Genomic DNA, 22,305 nt, shown 5'->3' with positions numbered 1-22,305 from the left:
CCCCAGATGCAGTGCCAGGAGAATGTACTTCCCATGTTTTCTCTCTTTATATTTTAAAAAGCCATGGAAATCATGGACTGGGTGCCCCCCATCTGTGAATGCATTTGCTGCATTTCAAATCTTCCCTTTGAATTCAGGGCCAATCGCCCCCTTTCACGGGGACACGGACATGTGTCTCACCAATGAGGAAGTTGGCATAGGAAGAGGTGGTGCCGTACTGTTTCTCCAGGAACTTGTTGAGGAAGGTGGCGAGACCAGCTATGACTGAGGAGAAGCTGCACTGAGCCAGGACCAGGAGAATGAAGAGGGGGTTGAGGAGCAGCTTGAGAAAGATCCGAGGGAATTCTACAAGGAAACAAGAAGGAAGAAGTAATTTATCAAGGAAGAGGTCATGCCAACAGCTCGTCCCATGAAAAGAAAGCTTAGAAACAACCTTTCTATGATGATTTAATACAGGAACCTCTGGAGCACATGTGGGTTCCGCTATCGGAGACAGGTCCCAGAAGAACTGTCATATTGGAATAGGGAGATGAGCAATGCTTAATTTTTAATGAAAGAGGTCCCGGGGGCTCAAGCAATTACGTGCTGGGGCTCAAGCAATTTTTTTACATTCATAACTGATGCAGCAAGCCCAGAGGTGCTGGGGCTATAAACTGCCAAGACCGGAGGTAAGGCTGCTTTGAGCCCTACCATCAACCTTCTTTCTGTGTCTTTGTTCTTCTGAATTTAGACACCCTGCCCTGATTGTAATATTGTCTAGCTGTGTCATGCTGACTTGTTAAAATGTGGGCCAGATCCTCAGCTGGTGTAAACTGATGAAACTCCATTGACTTTAATAGAGCCATGCTGATTTACATCAGGTGAAGATCTAACTCCTGGACTCTGATTGCAAGGAAAATTAACTGCTTGTTCATTTGAATAAATGACAGTGTAATTTATTATTCCTAAAGGCCAATCTGAGACAACCTGCATCAAACTGGGCCTAGCAATATGCCACAGACAGCTGACTGACCCCAAGTCACTTATGGACCACTGTCATTCTACTAATCAACTCCTTAACTTTGACCACCTTTTTTTAGAGGCAATTTGTCCATGTGAGGAAGAGGAAACATCCTTGTCTGGAAGCTCCCAGGAAGCAAAGCAGTGTGCTACCCCGGAGGGAAGGTGGCACGTCCTCTGCTAACAACATGTAATTGCTATGTGTCAGAATGCACTTGTGTCCCTGAGATCCCTTTCCTTTGGAGAGAGCTACATTTAAACAGGCTGGCTTAGATTACATTTACAAGTCTGAAGGTAGACCCAGTGCCTACTGCCGTTGATCTGCACCTTGTATCCCCTGCAGAGTTTGGCAGGAGCAACACGCTGGGTACTATTGTCCAAAGTGCCTAAGTGACTTAGGAGCCTCAGGCCCATGTTCAAAGAGACTTGGGCCATAGGAGCTTAAGTCCCATTGACTTGCAGCTGGGGAGACTAAAGTCACTTCTGAATATGAGCCTTGGGCACACTTTGAAAGATTTGTCCCTCAGCTCCAGATTAGACTAGCTGTGAGTGCTGCTAGCAAGGCCTAAGAAGCGTAGGCAGCAATGTACCAGGAAGTTACGCAGTGCCTGCCTAGCCGTGGTAAGTGTGCTGGCGGCGTGAGGCACTCCAGTTCCTGAGTGCACTAGCAGCCACTCAAACAGCGAAAGTGCAAGACTAGAACAGGAGCCCTTTACTTTTAATGAATTCTGTCAGGGAGACTTCTTCAGCCTTTGCCTTCTCCATCTTCTTCAGCATGTCTGCCTCGGCGCCTGCATCCTGGGGAGAGCAGAGAGAAGCACAGCTTACGCCGAGAGGCACTGGCAGACATTTAGCATTCTCCAAGTGAGTGATGGGTGCTGGAAACTACCCCATAATTGTATCAGAGAGGCTGCTGTCATGCAGTTGTGGTCACACAAAGAGGCATGGGTGGCAGTGTGACAATCAAGAAAGCTTAGACACCCCCTTCCAAAGCACTGGCCGGCCTGCTCCGACACAAGAGCCAACTCAATCCTTGTGGTGCTCAGCGCAGGGAGTGCCCCAGGGTGCATAAAGGGGAAGACAAGGAGATGTGCATCTCTGGTGCAGCTGGACATTGCCAGCTGTGTCCCCTGGCATTCCGCCTGCTGGAGCTAAGCTTCTCTTTGATCTTTTGCCAAGGCTGAGGCACTTGCTCAGCCTGCGGCAGTGAAGGAGTTAATTATCTGAGTGGCTTCTCGAGTCTGCCCCCATTAGGTGCCAGAGTAGAGCTGGATGGAAAGCAGTTTTCCTGTCTGAGAGATTTTGAAAAAAATTCACATCCTAAATTGGGATGAAAAGTCAAAAATCTCAAAAATTGTCATGAACCAAATATCGGGGGTGCGGGGGGATTCCAGTGGGGTCAGCTGAAAGAAAATTATGAAATGTTTTGTTTCAATTTTGATTTTTTAAACTATAAATTAACTTAAATTTTGAAATGAAGAGCCGTTTCAAACCAAAAAATAGAACTTTTCATGTTGAAAACATCAAAACGGGACATTCTGACAATTTCAAACCTTCCCCCCTCCCCCAACTGTTCTTGAAATGGGGAATTTGTCCAGACCGGCCCTTTCCTGCAAACGGTTTCAATGAATCAGCATTTCTGACCCCAAAAAATGCATTGTGGAAAAATTCCCAACCAGCTCTGCTACACAGCTCGGCGTGGTGCTGGTACCCCACAGCAGAGCTCCACTTTGAACAATTACCCCTGGGAGCCCTCTGCTGGTGTCCCTGTTACCGATGGAGAGCATGATCTTGGAGAAGACAGGACAAGGATGGGGGTGGTGATGCCACTGTAAGGGGAGGGAGAGAAGGGGCAAGAAAGCGGAGAATGCCAAGGTGGGCCATAGCAAGGAGATGAGAGGAAAGAGGCTAACGAGACTGGTGCAAGGTGCAGTGAAACTTCGATTCCTACAGAGAGGATAGTGTCTTACACAAAAATACAACTAAGTGGTGATAAAAGACTGACAGCCTTGGTGAATGAAATAGGAACATAGGAAATGCAAGCAGTCCATTGACTCCAGTATCTTGTCCCCAATGCTAGTCAGCACCAGCTGCTTCAGATGGAAGGACTCCTGCAGTGGGCAGTTATAGGTTAACCTGCCCCAAGGCAAAATGTCTTCCTGAAGCCGAGCATTTTGAGCTTGGTTAAAGCCCTGAAGCAGAAGGGCTTATGTCCCTTTTAAAACCCTTGTTTTCTGTATATCTCCAGATATTCTCATTATCCACATAAATGTCCAATCCTTCTCTGAATCTTGACAAGTTTTTGGCCTCAGTGATAGCTTGTAGCAATGAGTTCCATAGACTAGTGATGCGTTGTATGAAACTCCTTCATTTATCCACAAACCAGAGACATCACAAGCCTCTCCACACTGTTCAGCCAACATGCCTCAACCTTGACCCAGCGGGCCCAGATCTAGAGAGGTTTAATATCCCTGCCCAACTATTGGGATGACATTGGCACCCAGGTGCCAAGTGTAATGGCTGTATTTGGAGTGTGGACTGAGATCACCAACTCGTAACATAGTTTGGTAATCAGATATTCATTCATTGTAAATTTTAGTGATAAAACAAGAGGAAACAGTGCAGTGTAGAGTACCTTCCATGTGGGGAAAGAAATCCAGTTATTATTGTACATTATTTGTATTACAACACCTGGGAGCTGAGACAACCCAAGCCTGCCAATAGTCTGTGTGAGCATGCTCAATACAAGCCAAACAACAAATCTGGGGTGGGAGGGCATGTGATCCCACATGCCCTCCCCCGCGTCGCCTCTGCCTGGGAGCTCTGAGCAAGGACCAGGGCTCCATTGTGCTAGGCACCATAGCGACAAATAACAGAGAAGACAGTTCCTGCCCCAGAGAGTTCCCAGTCTAGTGTGTGAAAGGATTCACCAGGTGGACAGAACGTACAGACCGAATGAGGTGCGGGGAGGATGAGTTAACCAAATGGACAGAGAAGCAGACAAGAAGAAGTCTCAGCTTGCCACCTGCCTGCCCAAGGCCAATTCTGGTTCTCTCTTCTGCCCAGGTTAATTTCAAGAAAATAAAGGAGTCTGTCCCTTATAGATTCACTTGCCAAGATTCACAAGCACATATCGGAATGTCCACCATGCTGTCCACCATCCCTTGTCTCCATTCCCCATAACTGCCCTGGAAGGAGATGTGTATCACCACATAAAACACCACAAACCTGCTCTGAGCAAGATGATGTTCTGCCCCTACAATGCCTGGGTCTTACCTGCCTTTTGAACATGTACCGAGGGAAGAAGAAATAGGGAATGGAGATGAGCAGCAGGCAGCCTGAAGAGATGAGCAGCCCCAGCCACCAGGCTCCAATCCAGCGTTGATCGTGTGGTGTCAAATTTATGAGATCTGAAAACACAGGGAGGAGTGAAGTTACCCAGTGCCCTAACACAACTCCCGTTAGCACAACATGGCTCTGGCCCCCTAGGTGGCTACACTATGTATAGAGATATACGAGTCTGCAACTGCCTTTGACTCACCAGCGCTAGTCTTTTATCTCAGAACCTAGGGACTCACATGTGTTAGTCTCAGGGTCTCAGGTTCGATCCCTGTGCATGGTTGTCCTAACTAGTTCTTATTTTTACACATTCTTGACCCAAAATAAAAGCAAAGAGAAAAAATTTAATCCACTCTAAGCCACTTCTTAGGGGTTAGGGGAGCAAGAAGGTTTTCTGAAGCCTCCTGTAAAATAGACTAAGGGCCAGATCCCCAGCTGGGGTAAATAGGCATAGCTCTATTGAAGTCACAGAGACATTCTTCATTGAAGTCAATGCAGCTGCATAGACTTATATCAGCCACGGATCTGTCCCTAAATGTTTCCACACCACGGGGGTCACTGCTCATGGCCAGCTGATCCTACAGAGGGGCCTTTTCCCATACTCTCCCCCTTCCCTACCAGGAGCTAGTTCTGAATGGCCAAGGCCCACGCTGGAACACTTCCCTCGCAGCCACCCCCATCATCTGAATGTAGGCAGCAGGACCGAAGGAGTTCTCAAAGCCAATACATGAAGTGAGCCATTGGAGTCCATTAGTCACAGCCAAGCAAAGGCAGCATGCTGACTGGCCAGGAATTCCTCCCAGGGAGTGCGATCAACAGCTCCGTACAGCCTCATCAATGCAGGCACAGCCAGGCTCAGGTCCAAGCAAGGCTGCGAGTCCAGCTGGTCCAGGGCACAGCAAAGCTGGCAGAGGAGTTGGACATGGGCCTGAGGGTTCACGATGCCCTGCCTGCCTTGTGTCATCAGCAAACCAGCTGCTGTCATTTCTAGCAGAGAAACCCCTAGCACTATGAGTAGTGTCTATTCCTGATGACTGGTGGGTCTCAAGGCCTGCAGTTAATCTCTAGGCCAAGGCCAGCGTCTGTGTGGGGCTTGCTGTGGGCCTGGGATCTACCTGATGATCCCATGCCACGGAAGGAAACAGGAGCTCTGTCATTATTTGTAATGGATGCAGGATCAAGCACTAGCAGCGCAGAATGCAGGTTTAACCCTTCACTGACACTAGAAAGAGCCCGTGATCTGATGGAGATGAGCCTAACCTAGGACTCCATGTCCAAACAGCCCTGCACTCTGGGAGTGCCTGGAAAAGTTATACAGCATCTAACTATGCAGGATTCAAAGTTCTTCCCAAGAAGCCACTCAGTGGTGAAGGAGTTAAAGAAGTCTCTATTCTGTTATCCTTTGCCTTTGGGTAGATGGCATGTTTGGAATTCAGATGAATAGATGGACTGTAGAGTCAAGAAGGTGACTGGAAATTTTAGTAGCCACTTTCCTGGAAAGAATCCCTGTCCCATTGTTCCCAGGTTTGGCAACTTTCTGCTCACTGAGCTTAAGGGAAGAGCCCGTCATCTCAGCTAGCGAAGAGAGAGCCTTAATGAGAGCAATTTCCGAAGGTATTAGCTTCACACCCTTCTCCAGGGACTAGAGGAGAGACAAGAGGGTCACTGCACTTCCAGCACAGACATCCTTAGGCCGGGCGGCATTACTCACCCGAAGTTGAAAGAGCACTGGGGTTGGCATGGAAAGCGCATCTCTGCATTGTTAGGCCTTTATGAGTGGAAAAGGAACAAACAGCAGGCTTAAGTGTATGCTTCTCAGGCCAGACTTCCTGACATCCAGGAATAAACCAGGATCCAGTGCAAGCAAAGCCCACACCCGGCCAGAACAATTGCCTGGCTTCCCTGACCAGAACCAAACCATTCCTGGGTGGGTGATGTCATCAAGGGGCGACCACAGAGAGGATGCTAAATCTGTCTGTCTCCACGGAGACCAAGCCTAGCTCTGCTGACACTTCCTGCCCTCGACTCATTTATTTTTCTTATCTGGCACCAGACGAAAATGTAACATGCCCAGATCTTTCTGAGGAAACGCAGGAAAAGCCACACTAATGATGAAGATGACTTGAGAATTTGCTAACAATAGATCCTGCATGTACAGTAGATAAAGGACTCCCTACTGCTGGGAGCTAGACAAATTGGAGGGAGCTGGGTTCTCGTTCTACCTTTACTTTGCTGCATGTGGCATCTCTTCTCAATAGATGTCTGCCTGGCTGGCTGTAGCACTGTGGAAGCACGTGATTAAACCCCAAACTAACAATATTCCAGCCCACATCCCCACAGCAATTGTCTTTTTGTTCTGGGTTTGTACAGCACCTAGCACAATGGAGTCCTGGTCCATGATGAGGGCTCCTCAGTACTACCGCAACACAAATAATTAATAACAATCATCTTTGTGTTCCAGTAGCATCTGGAGGCCCCAGCGGAGATTGGCACTCCATTGTGCTAAGCCCTGCACAAAGACAGTTCCAGCCCTGAAGAGCTTATGATCTAAATCGACAAGGTGGGAGAGAATGTGACTTGGGTAAGGCACACAGCAGATCACTGGTAGAACCAGGAGTAGAAGCCAGGTGCCCTGAGGTTCATCACATTACACTATCACCTAAGCATGCTACCTACCCAGGTATACAGCAAGTAAGTGAACCTAGCCTGGCCCATTCTATGCTGTTCTGGGAGTGGAGTGGACCTTTCAGAAGTGCATTTGCCCCTACCAGCTCAGCTGGCATAGAGTACCACTCAAGCAGCACCCTTGCTCTGCCTGAGCCTCCACAGTGTGCTAGATTCTAGAAATCACTACAAATATTTTCCATTCAGCAAGTCAATAAACCACACAGAAAACCCACAGATGGGTTCTGGCTCAATATGCTCTTTGCCTGTCGTCAAGTGTTATACTAATTTATCACCTTTCCCCAGAGAGTAGACCTCGCTGGTGGCCATACGCAGGCCTTAGAATATATTCTGTGTGGCTCTTCCAGACCCGACCTTTCAACTGGAAAAAGGTTTCCTGATTCACCACAGCCAGGGCACATGTTCCAGCCAGCAGGCCTATCAAAGTGACCGTTGTCCTTCTGATGCAGAGAGGAGCCTTAGAAAGTCCAGTGCTACTTGTGGAATACTCACTCACGTCAGGTCTCCCAATGTCCACAAAAAGCCGCAGCACCACGGACCCCAGCAAGTATCCAAAAGACGGGCCGAACACAGCGATGGAAAACAGGATTGCTGAAAGCAAGAGTGGGAAAGCACCAGAGTGAGTAGCAGATTACCGAGTGAGTAATTGCTTTATTGTTGATTTGGCATTTATCTTCCCAAGCGAGGCAGGAAGGGTGTCACAACACACAGGAGAGATAAATCATCTCTTACCAACTGACAGATAATTAATGCCTCCTCTATTACTCAGCTGTTATATGCACTGTTTATTCAACAGACGCATTAGAGATGATATAGGCAGCTGCCATTCAAAAGGATCCCATCCAAACTGTCAAAATCAAGGTCCCGCAGATGTATTTCAATGTTGCAATCAATGCTTATTGCTACCCTTTGTGCATCACCAGCTACTTATTGCAGTGCTATGGAAATCTGCAGTGACGAGAGCAGTGATGAGCCATCCCTGTGACTGTGCGGTGCTGAGCACCCTCCCCTCCCATTGCAGCCTATAGGAGTGAAGGGCTCTCAGCACTTCGCAGGATCAGTAAGCCAAACAACATGTCAAGGTGGGCAACTAGTCAGGTGTCTGCAGGAACCAGGGCCCCAATCCTCAAAAGTATTTGGGCACCTAACTCATTGAAACCAATGGGAGTTAGGCACTTAAATACCTCAGAGGATCTGTACATAGGTACATTGTGGGTTTATGAGACTGAACACCATGTGCCTTTGGCTTCCATTCAGCAAAACACTTAGCCCCATCCCTTTTCAACAAAGCACTTAAGCACCATCTTAACTTTAAGCACATACTCAAGTCCCATTGATGTCAAGGTGGCTTGAGCACATGGTTAAGTGCTTTGCTGAATTGGGGCTTCCATGCAGCGTAGCTGTGAAGGTATCTGACATAACCACACTGCTTCAAGTGTGCTACTCCTGTAAAGACAATAAGACAGAGTATTTATTCCTAAAACATAACACAAGCAGACTTCTTGAAGAGTAAGGATATTTGGGAAAAGAGTTGCTTTTATTTTATTAATCAGTAGACTGTGGAACACAGAAAGTCACTGAGCCAAAGAATTTAGCACAGTTCAAAAATGGATTGGACATTTCTGTGGGTAACCACGAATATCCAGAGTTATAATGTTAATGCTAACATAAATTCTGTAAGGAATATTAAACCTCATGCTTCAGAGCTGAAGCCAATCTCAAACTATTAGAGGTCAGGATGAGACCTGTGGTGGGGTTGCGAGGGGTAGATTATACCTCATCTTCTACTGTTGCATTCTTACCCCTTCTTCGGAAGCAGCTGGGGCTTGTCACTGTCAGAGATGATACTGGACTGGATGGGTCTGATGCATTCTGGCTAGTCTATGTTCCTATAATCATGGTATACATCTAAATGGTCAATTTACATTTAATTAAAATAAGAACAATTTTGTCTCTGATGTGAAATACGCCAGACTGTGGAATCCAAAAAGGTACTAAGGGCACTCAGTCCTCTAGTGCTGGCTCCTCCTACAGAGTGAAGTGAAGACGAAGGTTGTTTTGTGCATGCAACTGAGACCTAAATCTGTAACTACTAATTAGGCACATCCCCTTCTGGCCAGCTTTTCAGCAGAGCTCAGCACGTCAGGTGCATGTGGACAAGCTGGGCCCACTGATGGGTACTGAGCACGTGAAAATCTGCCTCTGAGTCTGAGCTTTTTTAAAAATCTGTCCCTTGTAGTTCTTAGCAGGCAGCTGCCATTGAGAGCTCTCGAAGACCCAGCTGCTGCGGCTCCTGCTTCCTACAGGAAACTTTTCTAACCTTTTTGGCAAAATGGGGATGGAGGAAATAAAATCAGAGTATTTAAAAAACCAAGCCCCAAGCCCCTTCCCTTAATTTTGCCAATCCCACCTTCTTTTCTACAGAAAGTTTAGAAAGCAGGGATTGCCGACAAGAACCTATGGGCAACGTTTTCCAGAGTGCCTACATCTACGCTTCATGCCCCCCGCTTCCGCAGCAGCGAGTGTCAGAGTCAGGGTCAACTGATTTGGGCTTGTGAGCTCTGGGGCTGCCCAGGCACCGAGATCCCTCCCCCCTCCAGGTTTCTGAGCCTGGTCTCCAGCCCACGCAGGAAGGTCTGCACTGCTATTCTCAACTCCATGGTGTGCGCCCCACAAGCTGATCAGTTGACCCAGACGCAGATATTCGGTGCTGTGTGGGTTTTTTTGCAGTGTAGCTGTACCGTAAGTGACTTAGGCACTTATGGTCCAACTTACACAGATATTTAGGTACCTAAAGAAGCAGATAGACACCTAGTGGGATTTTCAAACACTTAGGTGCCCAACTCCCATTGGACTTACACTCCAACTGAAATCAATAGGGTTTAGGTGCCTAACCTGCTGAGGCACTTTTGCAAACCCTACTCGGTGCCTACCTGGGTCTTTAGATGACTAAATAGCTTTGTGAATCCAGCCCTTAGGTGTCTAAGTGCCCATGTTATTTCTGAAAATGTGACTTAAGCTTCTAAGTCACCTTGGAAAATGTTACCTCGAGACCCAACTGAGCTCCTGGCTATCATCTCTCAGTGCACTTGGCATGGGGGTGAACTTTCAAACGGCAAAAATAAGGTGAGAGTTCTGAAGCCCCACCTTGTAAACCACAGCCCACATTTCCCTGGGAACAGAAGAGCATCTGAGGCTGAGAACTCTCCCTTTGCAATAGGTGGCTACCTGCTGGGTAGTAAAAGTGTCTGTTTCAAACCCAAGACACAGACTTTCTGAGTCTGCATTCTGTAATGTTTGTCTCCTTGAAGGCTGTAGTACCTCAGCTCGCAGAATAATAAATCAATATTAAATAAGAGTCGGGAGATGGTTTTCCTACCATTTTTCTCCCTTGGATGGGCATAACGATTTCTCAGAGAGCAAACAGAGTAACAAGCTCTGACATGTGTGTTTGTGCTGGACACCCACGCAGCCTGAGCCACTGCCAGCTACTCTGATCCTTCCCTTTGTCATGCCCATACGACATAGATAATCATCACAAATGTAAGGAGGGCAGCCAGCTAATAAAGGGAGAGGCAGTGTAGCATTGCAAAGGAGAATCTCATTTAAGGGCCATTAGGTGCTGTGCAGGGGCATGACCAATGGCAGGGCAAAACATCAGAGGTCCGTGCCCTGCACAGCTTCAGGTGGTAATTTTGTTTCGTCTAAACACTGTGGCTGACTTTTCCCTTGTTCAAGTCTGCCACTCTGATTATGGATTTGCATTGTTTTGAGTCTGATTAGTTCCTTGGGGAAGGTGGTCTGAGATGTGCTTCATTATTCTTTTCCATGCTTGGCTTGTGGCTTCTTTATAAAGTACCATGTTTAATGGGTACCCACCTAAATCACTCAGCCACAGGGCTGGTGGAAAAGCAGAGAGCCCACAAATTTAGGCAGAGTCACTCGATGGTTTCTCAGACTTGTGGATAAAAATGTCTAGTACAGCTGACAGTTGGACAATAGATTTCTCCTTTATGGAAAATTTTGATTTTTTGGCAAAATACTGAAAACCAAAATATTTTGATTCAAAATCATGCCACGGTGCCTCGTCTGAATTGTAGTTCGGGTGCTTTATGCTCCCATTTTCGTCTATGGGCTGGGCTTGGTGGCCAGACTGCATCTCCTATAATGCACCATTTTCTCCCTCTTGGTGAGGGGAGGCTGTACCTTATAGGAGTCCCTGGCCATGGTACAACATGGCATGTAGTTCAGCCAGAGCACTCAGCCCATAGAGGAGGACGGAAGCATAAAGCACCTGACCTACAAGTTCCAGCAGGCACCATTTTAAATCAAAATATTTTGGTTTTCAGGCGCTTATGTGTTTGATGAAACGTGGCCATTTTCCACAGGAAGCAGACCGGTTTTTGAGGAATATCATTTAGTTGAAACCCCAATTTTCTACTGAAAAGCAGTTTTGATGGAAAATTTTCAGCCAGCCCCAATGTCTGGGCCAAAGATCATCGTCAATAAGTATAAGTGCTAACTCCTGGCTCCCCATTTATCTCCCTGAGGAGCAGCCCATCCTTTCTCCAGTGGGGGAATGTCTCCTGGATGGCCTAGGTTCTGTTCACAGAAGGATTTCAACAAAGCGGTGACTGCTCTACCCGGCAGGGAGTCTGCACCAATGCAGTGAGGAGCAGCAGCCCAGAGTCCAGGCCAGTGGGATCCTGCAGGAATGTATGGCTTCCCTTTGTTGAGGTTTAGTAATATGATTTTGGGGGGTTGTTTTTAGGAATTTTTGCATTCTATGTGTATGTCCAAAAATTGGGGAGGGGGGGTTGGGGATTTTCTCTGTTTGTACCTTGCAATGAGAAAATTTTGGGGTACTTCCCAAAATTTGTGTCTAAATACGATCAACTTTAATTTTTATTACATGTATAAAAATGACTTACATTAATTTACACTTTGTATCCTTGTTACTGAACCCATGGTTTAGTGTTTAGTGGCACTCTCTTCCCGGCACTAGGCCTACATTTTTTACCACTCATATATTTACCATAATAAGCAACTAATATTTAATTATTCAAAATATAATAAAAATACATTTATCATTATCTAAAGAGATTTGTCCTTTGCCATCATAGCAATATCTCAATGTAGTCAAAGAGGACAATGTTTGTGAAATCAGGAACTGAAATTTACATTCAAACAATTTGGATTTTTAAATTTTTTAATACAATTTTTAAAATTGCATCCAGAGTTTGTAATGTGGTATTGTTTTAAACCCTGTGTGTGTGTACTATGCTATAGCATGTCCAACAGAAATATGGGAATATGCTGTCACTCAGTGGCTGAGGCAGGTTTAAAGTACCCAGCATGAATTAATGTTAGATACGAGTCAGGGAGCGGGGACAAATTGCACTGGGACAGGGCGGAAGTCAACATGAAGTGAGTAGCCATTTCTGGTATTTTTCCGGTATGTAGCATTCACTTTACGGTTTGTTTTGGGGTGTTTTGTGGGTGTTTCTGAGGTAAAATCCTAGCAGCAGAAGCCCTACAGACATGGGACTTACCAATGTACAGTGGAGAATTGTTTGCCTCAGCAAAGTCATCCACATAGGAGATCCCAAAGGGCTGAATGGGAACAGTTCCAATCCCAGCTAACAGCTGGGCAATGACCATCAATGCCCACATGCTGCTTGCCTCTTTGCGGGGGTCCTGGGTGGTGCTGGGACACACAAACATATCCTCCTTGTGACAGAGATAGGCCTTGGTGTGACTCTTGTTACCTGGAATGAGATGGTAGGAGTGTTATAAGCCCGAGCACCCACTCACTGACCATTAGAACTTGCCACTATGACCTCTTACCATCTGGTACCTCATGTCATATTCTGCCCTCAGCACACCCCTGTCTTCTTGGGGTTGCATAGGTGTTACTGAGGGCATAATTTGAAGTTTTATGAGAGGTGATGATGCATGAGAAGTGAAATCCCAGCTTGACATTCAGGCCCAGGCTGAGTTTACAGGGCTGTTTTTTGTATTAGTAAACTGAGCAGGTCACACACTCAGAGAGAATAAACTCTACCACACCACATGTACAGTCACCTCATGGAGTAGGACTGCACTGTATGGCTGGTGATAGAAGGTGCACTGCCCACTCAATGCACAGCTGAGGCTGAGCTAACTACCTAGACCCCTCTTTAAACCTGCTTACTGGTCACCCACACTTGGGTGTTGGTATTCAGCTAGAACTGGGAACGTCCTCGTTTTAATCAGCAGCTGTCATCACCTTAGCATTCCTTCAAGGCATGATGTTACCTTTAGTTTCAGAGGTCAGGGTAGAAAGGAAATTGAGCGGGGACCGTTCTGATTAGAGACGGAGGAAACAGATGCTCTCCAGTAAGCCACTTTTGGTACAGGAGTAAAGATAACAGTGTTCACCCAGAAGAATTGCTCTAAGAAGTTCCAGTTTAGCTTTGCAAGAGAAGATACTGAATTCCTCGCAGAGGCCAAAGTAAATCTGGTTTCAATCTATCGATCAAAGTGCTTGTTGGTTCCATTTAAAACAGGCCAAATAATTATGGTTATTTGGGAAGGGGAAAATCTGTATCCAGTGTAGAATAAAGGCATCATAAATGAAATGTAATGACTTCAGGGCATTTATTCACTAGGTCTTTTCATTCTAGTGTCTTGTTCTCCCCAATTGTTTCAACATTCCCAGCAACTCTTTTTAGTTAAGAAAAAATGACTCTGTGGCTTTTCTGTAGTTAGAGCAAATTACAACAAAACAGAAACAAATGTTTGTCAGGTGATTATGGATTTTTGCTGGCGTAATAGGACTGTGCATCCCAATAACAGGCTACCACAAAAATCCTTATGCAAGTTCATTAAAAGCAGTTCTTGCATGTGAGTGGTTTGTGCTTTCAGCATGAAGGAGCCTCCTTAACCATTGGAGATTTTTGCTTTAAAGAAAAGCAGAAGCAATACAACCATATTAACCACATGCCAAATATTGTTTTGTAAAATCAAGTTGGTTGCAACTTAATGAGCACAGAAATACACGCCAGACCTATAACATAACTATTTCTCTTCTGTTCAGCATTCTGCACTCCTATTACTTAGAGAAAGCCACCAGACAGATTTTATTTAAAGCTAACTTAACATGTGCACAAGGAAAAAAACCTTGGTATACCCAGCGGCCTCACAATTTAAGAAAAGGTAACTTGTGTGAGACACCCCTAGGATTAAATCTATTTCATCTGCTTTGGCATTGGAGCTTGAGAACAGTCAGGGCATGGGTACCAGGAAGGGCAACTAAGACTCTGAGCTGAGAAGAAGAGACAGATCTGGCTGGAAAAATTAGGACATGGCTATCATGGCCCATGGAGGGGCTAAATCCCTGGGCACTGCTTTGACAATGTCCCCTGATAGCCAGAGCCCCCAGCTGAGGTGAATGAGATAAAGTCAGCTGGAGTCTTTCCATTCACTTCAGTGCTCTCCTAGCCATTCCTCTTCCCAATTCCCTCCCCAGGGCAATTGTTGTAGCTGCTAAGGCTGCTTTCAAACAACCCAATCGGGAGTCAGCTAGCAACATCTTGTGGATACCTCTGGGTTTTGGGTTGGTTGGTTTTGCCAACCCTCTATCCTGATAGAGATTCGTTCTTACATTTAAAGGGTGGGATTTTCAAAAGGACCAAAGGGTCAGGTTTTTAAAGGTATTTAGATGCTAAAGAGGCATATAGATGTATAATGGGGTTTTCAAAAGTACCTGGTCATTAGCAGGCGGGATCAAACCTGAGGCCTCTGAAGCTTAGTGCATGAGCCTCTACTGCCTGAGCTAAAAGCCAACTGTCTGTTAGCTGAAGCTGTAGAGTAAACTTATTAACTCTCTCTCTAAGTGGTCTCAGTGCCACTAGACGGGACAGAACACCACACCCAGGAGATGTGCGGGTTACATATTTCCCCTAGCTGAGGAAGCACATCCTGAGCTTCAGAGATTTCCCAGTTGAAATCCTGGACAAGCCCCCACTTGTAACACTGACAGACCCTGGTTGTCGGCAGGTGGGATAGAACCTGGGGCCTCTGGAGCTTCGGGCATGAGCCTCTACCACCTGAGCTAAAAGCCAACTGACTGTTAGTTAAGGCTGTAGAGCAAACTCGTTAATATCTCTCTCTAAGTCTCGGTGCCACTACATGGGACAGAAACCACAAGCAGGAGGTGTGTGGGTTACACCTACTCCAATGGGAATTAAGTGCCTAGAGCCTTCAAAAAACTCACTAGGCATCTACTTGCCTTTACAGTTCTGTCCCTAAGTGATTTAGGAATTTTTCAGAATGCCACCCAAAGCTCTGTGGGGCAGGAACTATAAATTCTTGTGTGTTTGTACAGCACCTAGCACAACAGGGGCCTGATCCTGATTGGGGTATCTGGACCCTATACATTCTAATCATAACAGTAATAATATCTTAACCCACAGAGACCCCAGCACTCCTGACAAGCATTCTGAGCCTTCCAAATAAGCCTGTGGCAATGCAATCTGTAAATGCACATAGCCAGCTCTCAGGGGATTGCCTCTGGAAACCATATTACCACGGGAGCAGGCAGGAGTCTGGCACCAATAGAAGGCTGCCTAGTGCAGCATGGCAAAAGAATCTGTCCACTCTTCTCACTCCCTGAAAACTTATCTCAGAGCTAGTTGATTATTCAGTGCCCTCTAGTTCTGGGTAACTAAAATAACAAATAGTGGCCAACTGAGCTCCCCAGAATACTTCATGGTGCTGCTATGGGAGTTCGCAGGCCTAGGTCTGTAGAGAGGGATGTAACTGTGCCACCTTTTCATATCACCACGTAACAGCACAATGTGCATGACTGGGCTTGTGCAGCACCACGTCTAAACACAGAATCACAAGGCCTTCTCCATCACTGGGCCCACACCAGTTTGCAGTGCAACAGCATTTGTCACATCGGCGGGGAGCACGGGTAAGGCTCATGCTATACCACAACCCCAGTGCAACAGACACAATTTATGCACCAGCACAGCTTCATGAAACACCTGGAACAACACAGCCCAGGTGCACAAGACACGTTCGATGTGGACACACCTGTCCATGAATGCCACAGCCAGAAGCCACAAGGCTGTGTTTTGGTTCAGGCATTTTGACATATGAGGCTCTAATAAGAAAAGAATCAGAGCAGATGACACCTGTTCCCTGATCCATTTCATTGGTCAATAAAGAACAAATCCTGTTGTAAATCCAATCATTGTTCACAAACTGTCTCGCTGTGGGACCAAGGCTTCTTGGTAAGATCACAGGGACACGTGGCATTTGTCTGACATCCTACCCATGGGCTTGTCTGTTAATCAGCCAACTTTTCAAACAAAAATGTTTGGGCATGGATGGAAGCGAGGCAGCTAGTGATATGGGTAAGAACCTGTTTTTCGTATTTGACAGAGGATGAACTCTGGAAAACGTGTAGTTCCATGATGGAGAGTTGTTTTTTAATTATGTTTTACAGAACCTGGGCTTCAGAAGAGCACTGGTCATGGCAACTTGTCCAGAGCAAGGAAGCACGGCCCTGGAATAACAAAGCGAGGGGGCTTTGCCTTTAGGTTTCCCTGTCCCCCAGGGGTGAAAGTAACTGAGGACACTTACCGGTACGGGGCGGGGCAGGGGGTCTCCAGCCCCCAGAAGGGGCGGGGCCTTGAGCGGAAGGGTGGGCCGGGGCGGGGGTCCTCCAGCCAGCCCTTCCATGCTGTGTGGCCCAGGGCTCCCATTGATTTAAAGGGCCCGGGGCCCCGGATGCCGCTGCTGCGGTAGTGGCAGCGGCATCCAGAGCCCCGGGCCCTTTTAAATCGCCGGCCCCAGGACAGCTGCTTCCTTTGTCGTCCCCCCAGGCCTGTTGGCGGCCGGGGTGGGGGAGGGCAAAAGGGGCAGGGACATTAAAGCGCTATAGGGTCCTTTGCTGCGGCAGTGCTTTAATGTCCCTGCCCCTTTTGCCTCCCCGGTTACTGGCAGGGCAACCGACGGGGGGAAGGGGCAGCGCTTTAAGGACAGTCCTTTGCCGCGGCAGCCCTTTAATGTTGCTGTGCTCTCCCCCATCCCTACCCCATTGGCGGCCCTGCTGGTAGGGTCCGTACCGGCAGAGCTGCCGACAGGGAAGGCAAAAGGGGCAGGGAGTGCTTTAATGTGGGCTGGGTACGGGCCAGTGCGGGTTCTTACCAGTACGCCGTACCGGCCCGTACCGGCTCACTTTCACCCCTGCTGTCCCCACACCCTTTCAGCTGAGTTAGAATCAGCCAGAGACCCATTATTGTTATTTGTATTCCAGTAGTGCCCAAAGGTCTTCACTGAGATTGAGGTCTATCACACCAGGTGCTGTACAAAGTCAGAGACAGTCCCTGCCTAGGTTTGCCAATTTTGGTTGGATGTATTCCTGGAGGTTTCATCACATGACATAATCTTTAATTAAAGCTTAATCTTTAATTCCTGGAGACTTCAGACCAATCCTAGAGGGCTGGCAATCCTATCCCTGCCTCAAATTATTGCACGAGCGACACGCCCTTTTGGAGGGAGACTTTAGTGAGTCTGAATCCATCTCCTTTTTTACAGAGAAGAACAACTAAGTCTAAGGGCTGGGTTTTCAGAATTTCACAATCTTCTTGTGGAAATCTGGCTCCAACTGAGCGTGGTCACTTAAAAGGCTGGCCCTGGAAGGAGGAAGTTACAGATTCCTGATGGGTGCTGCCTCCATCTCTAGCCAGCCTGAAGTGGTACCATCATCAGCAACGTCTTGTCAGGCAGCAAACTGAGACATTTGCTGGCACATGTAAACCTAGGATTGCTGCTGATATGCCTGAAAATGGGAAAGGGCTTGCAGAAATGGGAAGCCAAGTGGTTTGCATTCAAATTAGAGTTCTGGATGCCTCCCCCGCATTGTTCCAAGATAGTCACCCCAGGAAGGGGCTGAGCACAAAGCACCATCATGCTTCCAGCTCTTCCTGCTTATCAAGAGAATTGCTCTGGCGGCAGGGCACAGGAAGGCTGACACATAACAAGCAGAGATCAGAGTAACAGCTGTGTTAGTCTGTATTCACAAAAAGAAAAGGAGTACTTGTGGCACCTCAGAGACTAACCAATTTATTTGAGCATGAGCTTTCGTGAGCTACAGCTCACTTCATCGGATGCACCCGATGAAGTGAGCTGTAGCTCACGAAAGCTTATGCTCAAATAAATTGGTTAGTCTCTGAGGTGCCACAAGTACTCCTTTTCTTTTAACAAACAGAGAGACATGCACGCATGTCCATTAACTTCTCTGGGCAGGCAACATATATCCACCATGTAAGATCCCCCATCCTGCAGGGATCCTTTGGCCCTAATCCATCTTGGCATTCACTTAAATAATAAGACATGATAGGCAAGTTATTTCACAGAGATTGCAGCATGCCTCATGGGTGTCAGAAGAAGTGAGGGCAGAGGGCCAAGTGGGGTTAAGCCCTCCAAGAAGTGCAGCGATTGCCCTGAAATGCACTGCCTGAGATGCCTCAGTGTTACTATGCAACTGAATGAATATGTACGTGGAAGTCAAAGCTGTGCATTGGCATGGCTGTGACGAGCTGAGATCCACAGTCCTAAAGCCATAATGTCATTTACGAAGGCTTCTCCTCACTGGAAATGTCTTCACGCCCCCTTGCAGGACAACTGCATTTGTCTTATTGCAGTTATCAGCTCCGGCGGCAGGAATGTTAGCGAAGCAAAGTTCCAGGTATATGTACAGGGGTCACTATATGATGCTGTGTATTTATATTACGGCAGTGCCTAGAGGCCCAAACTGAGATCAGGGCTCCATTGTACTAGGCACTGTACACAGACATAATCCCTGCACCAAACAACTTGCAACCTCAGTAGACAGGGGAAACAGAAGTGAAGCGACTTGTCCCAGGAATCAAACCCAGTTCTCTTGACTCCCACCTCCCCAGCCCACACAGCCACTGTCTAAACAAACATCTGGCGGTAGATCATTTGTTTTCAATAGGTCAGTTAGTCTGTTCCACTGATCCCTGAAAGAAAACAGTAACTAACAACAGTGCTGCTGACTCTAGCAAATGAATCACGCGTCCCGTGATTGCGGAGCCTGCAATGGCAGCTCTTGTGATGACGCATAAAGTTCCTCTGTTCCCACCATTTTCAGGGCTGGTTTGGAAACATGGGCTGCGCTACGAGTGAGAGCTTGTGGGGCGCAGAACAGGGCCCCAGCCTTGCCACATCAGGCCCTATGGGAGTAGAATGGAACAGAGGGTTGTGGTGTTGGGGAAGAGCTACCGCAAGAGCTGGGGGCAAAGAGAAAAGGAAGCGGGGGTGGGAGGGGGAGTCTGGGTAGCAGTTTCTGGATCCCAGAGACAGGGGTGGTTCTGGGGCAGCAGAGAGGAAGGATAAATACAATAAAAATGAAGTATTTTTAGCTATTTCTGCAATTAATTATAATTGGATCCATTTTTGTAAATAAAACTGTCATTATTACTGGACAATTTATCTAGCTGATCACAATTATACAAAGCAGGCAGAAGGATTTAAAAGAAATGTATGAAATGCATTGAATATGAGGAGTAATTCAAAAGAAATAATGTTTAAGGATTATAAATGTAGTCACTGCACTCAAAATGGGTTGTGTAGTTATGTCAAACTGGCTCAAACCCATAAATCTCTCTGGTCTTAAATCTTGTCCAGCTAAGCATCAGTCTTGAAGTCAGTCCACATTGTCCATCCCTCTTAGGGTTTGTACACCGGCCCATCATAATTGAGGTGTGAGGGGAAATACAGCTCATGTTTTCTAAAATAAGGGCATGATTCTTTGTGTCTGACTTATGAATGAGCAGGTGACTGTACCAGAGAATGGGAAGGAAATCTGGGGGGAAGGGTCAGCGAGGAATGGGAGGGAGTGATGGGGGGGACTAGGAGGGCAGAGCTTGATACAGTCATAGGAAATTAATGACATTTTGCCTGTCTTAAAGGTTCAGTGGAGTCTCTACCCAGCAGTCAGGGAGACGGATGCATGTGTGTGTGCAGTAAAGGCTGTCTTTTCAACCCAAAATGACCACACGCACAATGGCAGAGGAGCAGAGGAGGGGAGTTAAATGACAGAGTAAAAGCCATGATTTGGTGGGTTTTTCAAATCTCAGGATTTCTGCTCTCTTGCAGCTGGCAATACTGCAACAAGTTCAGTTCTTTTACACGTTCTGCACCCCCAGTGCACTCCTGGCAAGGAGAAGGAGAGGGTGAGTATCCTGACTGGGAAGGCTCATGCTGCCCCCAGCGGATGTGGTGGGGAGTTACAACCCCCAGGAGGATATCAAGTCACTTACCCGTGTTCATTTGGGCAAACTTGTACCGGTCAGAGAGGAAGTGTGGAAGGGTCACCAGGAAAGCCCCCAGGGCTAGCAGCAGGCCCCCCAAGCCGATAAGCCGGGGGCGGTGAACTCGATTGCCAAAGTAGCTGACGAAGATGATGAGGACAACATTGCCAATCTGGGGTGGGGAGAGCAAAGTGGAGAGAATGTCATGGAGGGCAGGAAGGACACGAATGTCTGAGGGTCTATTCTCCACTGGGGCCTCTGGATGCTACAATCACCAAAATGAAAAGCACAACAGGGCACCATGCACTGAGAGAAAGGGGTGGAGGTCACTACAAAGGCATCATTAGCCACCCTGTCCTGAGACAGCACCTCACAGCATCCCCTCTGACAGGGCAGACTTAGGGCATGTCTACACTACGAAGTTAAGTCGACTTAATTTAAGTTGATGTCCACCCACCACAGTAATTAAGTCAGTAAAGCATGTCCACACAACACTCATTGTAACGGTGGAGTGCGTCCTCACTAGCAGCTCTTGCTTCAATGCAGAGAGCAGTGCACCATGGATAGCTACCCCACAGTGCAACTAACAGCAGGTGGGGTTGGGATGGACTTGCAATGCCTCATGGGACCAAGACATTGTTGCAGGGGGGAGCCGAAACATGACTTCAATCTCCCATGATGCAGCTTCCTCCCTTCCTACCCTGATATCAATGGCAAACCCATGTTTTTTCATGCCTTTTTCAAAATCCAGGCTTAGCCACACGTAGCCCGAGAAGCATGAACCCTGCTCAGCTGTGCACTGTTGTTGTGAGCATTACAAACACCGCACATCTTATCCTGCAGTATTTCCAGAGCTGAGATAGGAGCTGTCATAAATATAAAGGGAAGGGTAACCACCTTTCTGTATACAGAACTATAAAATCCCTCCTGGCCAGAGGCAAAACCCTTTCACTTGTAAAGGGTTAAGAAGCTAAGGTAACCTCGCTGGCACCTGACCAAAATGACCAATGAGGAGACAAGATACTTTCAAAGCTGGAGGGGAGGGGGGGGACAAAGGGTCTATCTGTATGTGTGATGCTTTTGCCGGGACCAGGTCAGGAATGCTCTTCAGAATTTCTGTTAAGTTAGTAAGTAATCTAGCTAGAAATGTGTTAGATTTTCTTTTGTTTAAATGGCTGGTAAATAAGCTCTGCTGAATGGAATGTATATTCCTGTTTTTGTGTCTTTTTGTAACTTAAGGTTTTGCCTAGAGGGATTCTCTATGTTTTGAATCTGATTACCCTGTAAGGTATTTACCATCCTGATTTTACAGAGATGATTCTTTTACTTTTTCTTTAATTCAAATTCTTCTTTTAAGAACCTGATTGCTTTTTCATTGTTCTCAAGATCCAAGGGTTTGGGTCTTGTGTTCACCTATGCAAATTGGTGAGGATTTTTATCAAGCCTTCTGCAGAAAAGGGGGTGTAGGGCTTGGGGGGATATTTTCGGGGGAAGACGTCTCCGAGTGGGCTCTTTCCCTGTTCTTCGTTTAACACGCTTGGTGGTGGCAGCATAGGGTTCAAGGACAAGGCAAAGTTTGTACCTTGAGGAAGTTTTTAACCTAAGCTGGTAAGAATAAGCTTAGGGGGTCTTTCATGCAGGTCCCCACATCTGCACCCTAGAGTTCAGAGTGGGGAAGGAAGCTTGACAGGAGCTGCCACATGGAACATTGTGATGTCTTTCAAGCAGCCCTGCTGTAAGCCATAGAATGAAACAATTCCCGGTTGCTGCTGGCAGTCATGCAGCAATTGAACATGGTGGAGCACCATTTCTGGTCCTGGGAAACAAGCACTGACTCATAGAATCATAGAATATCAGGGTTGGAAGGGACCTCAGGAGGTCATCTAGTTCAACCCCCTGCTCAAAGCAGGACCAATCCCCAACTAAATCATCCCAGCCAGGGCTTTGTCAA

The 22,305-nt window shown here is 47.0% G+C and overlaps 1 protein-coding gene across 2 annotated transcripts in view; it reads right to left on the bottom strand.

Moving 5' to 3' along the window:
• Nucleotides 1-22,305, bottom strand: part of SLCO2A1 (solute carrier organic anion transporter family member 2A1) — a 119,019-nt gene that overhangs the window by 25,422 nt on the left and 71,292 nt on the right. For both annotated transcript variants that reach the window (XM_073360375.1, XM_073360376.1), the window contains 6 exons: nt 20,364-20,526; nt 12,576-12,791; nt 7,516-7,614; nt 4,276-4,409; nt 1,716-1,797; nt 181-345 (listed from right to left, as the gene is read on the bottom strand). In XM_073360375.1, the coding sequence (XP_073216476.1) occupies nt 181-345; nt 1,716-1,797; nt 4,276-4,409; nt 7,516-7,614; nt 12,576-12,791; nt 20,364-20,526 (859 nt within the window). The remainder of the gene's footprint in view (nt 1-180; nt 346-1,715; nt 1,798-4,275; nt 4,410-7,515; nt 7,615-12,575; nt 12,792-20,363; nt 20,527-22,305) is intronic.

This window comes from Lepidochelys kempii, chromosome 9, assembly GCF_965140265.1.
Source record: "Lepidochelys kempii isolate rLepKem1 chromosome 9, rLepKem1.hap2, whole genome shotgun sequence".
NCBI classification, from domain to species: domain Eukaryota; kingdom Metazoa; phylum Chordata; order Testudines; family Cheloniidae; genus Lepidochelys; species Lepidochelys kempii.
Note: the sequence above shows the minus strand (reverse complement) of the source record. Positions and strands in the feature narration are given on the sequence as shown.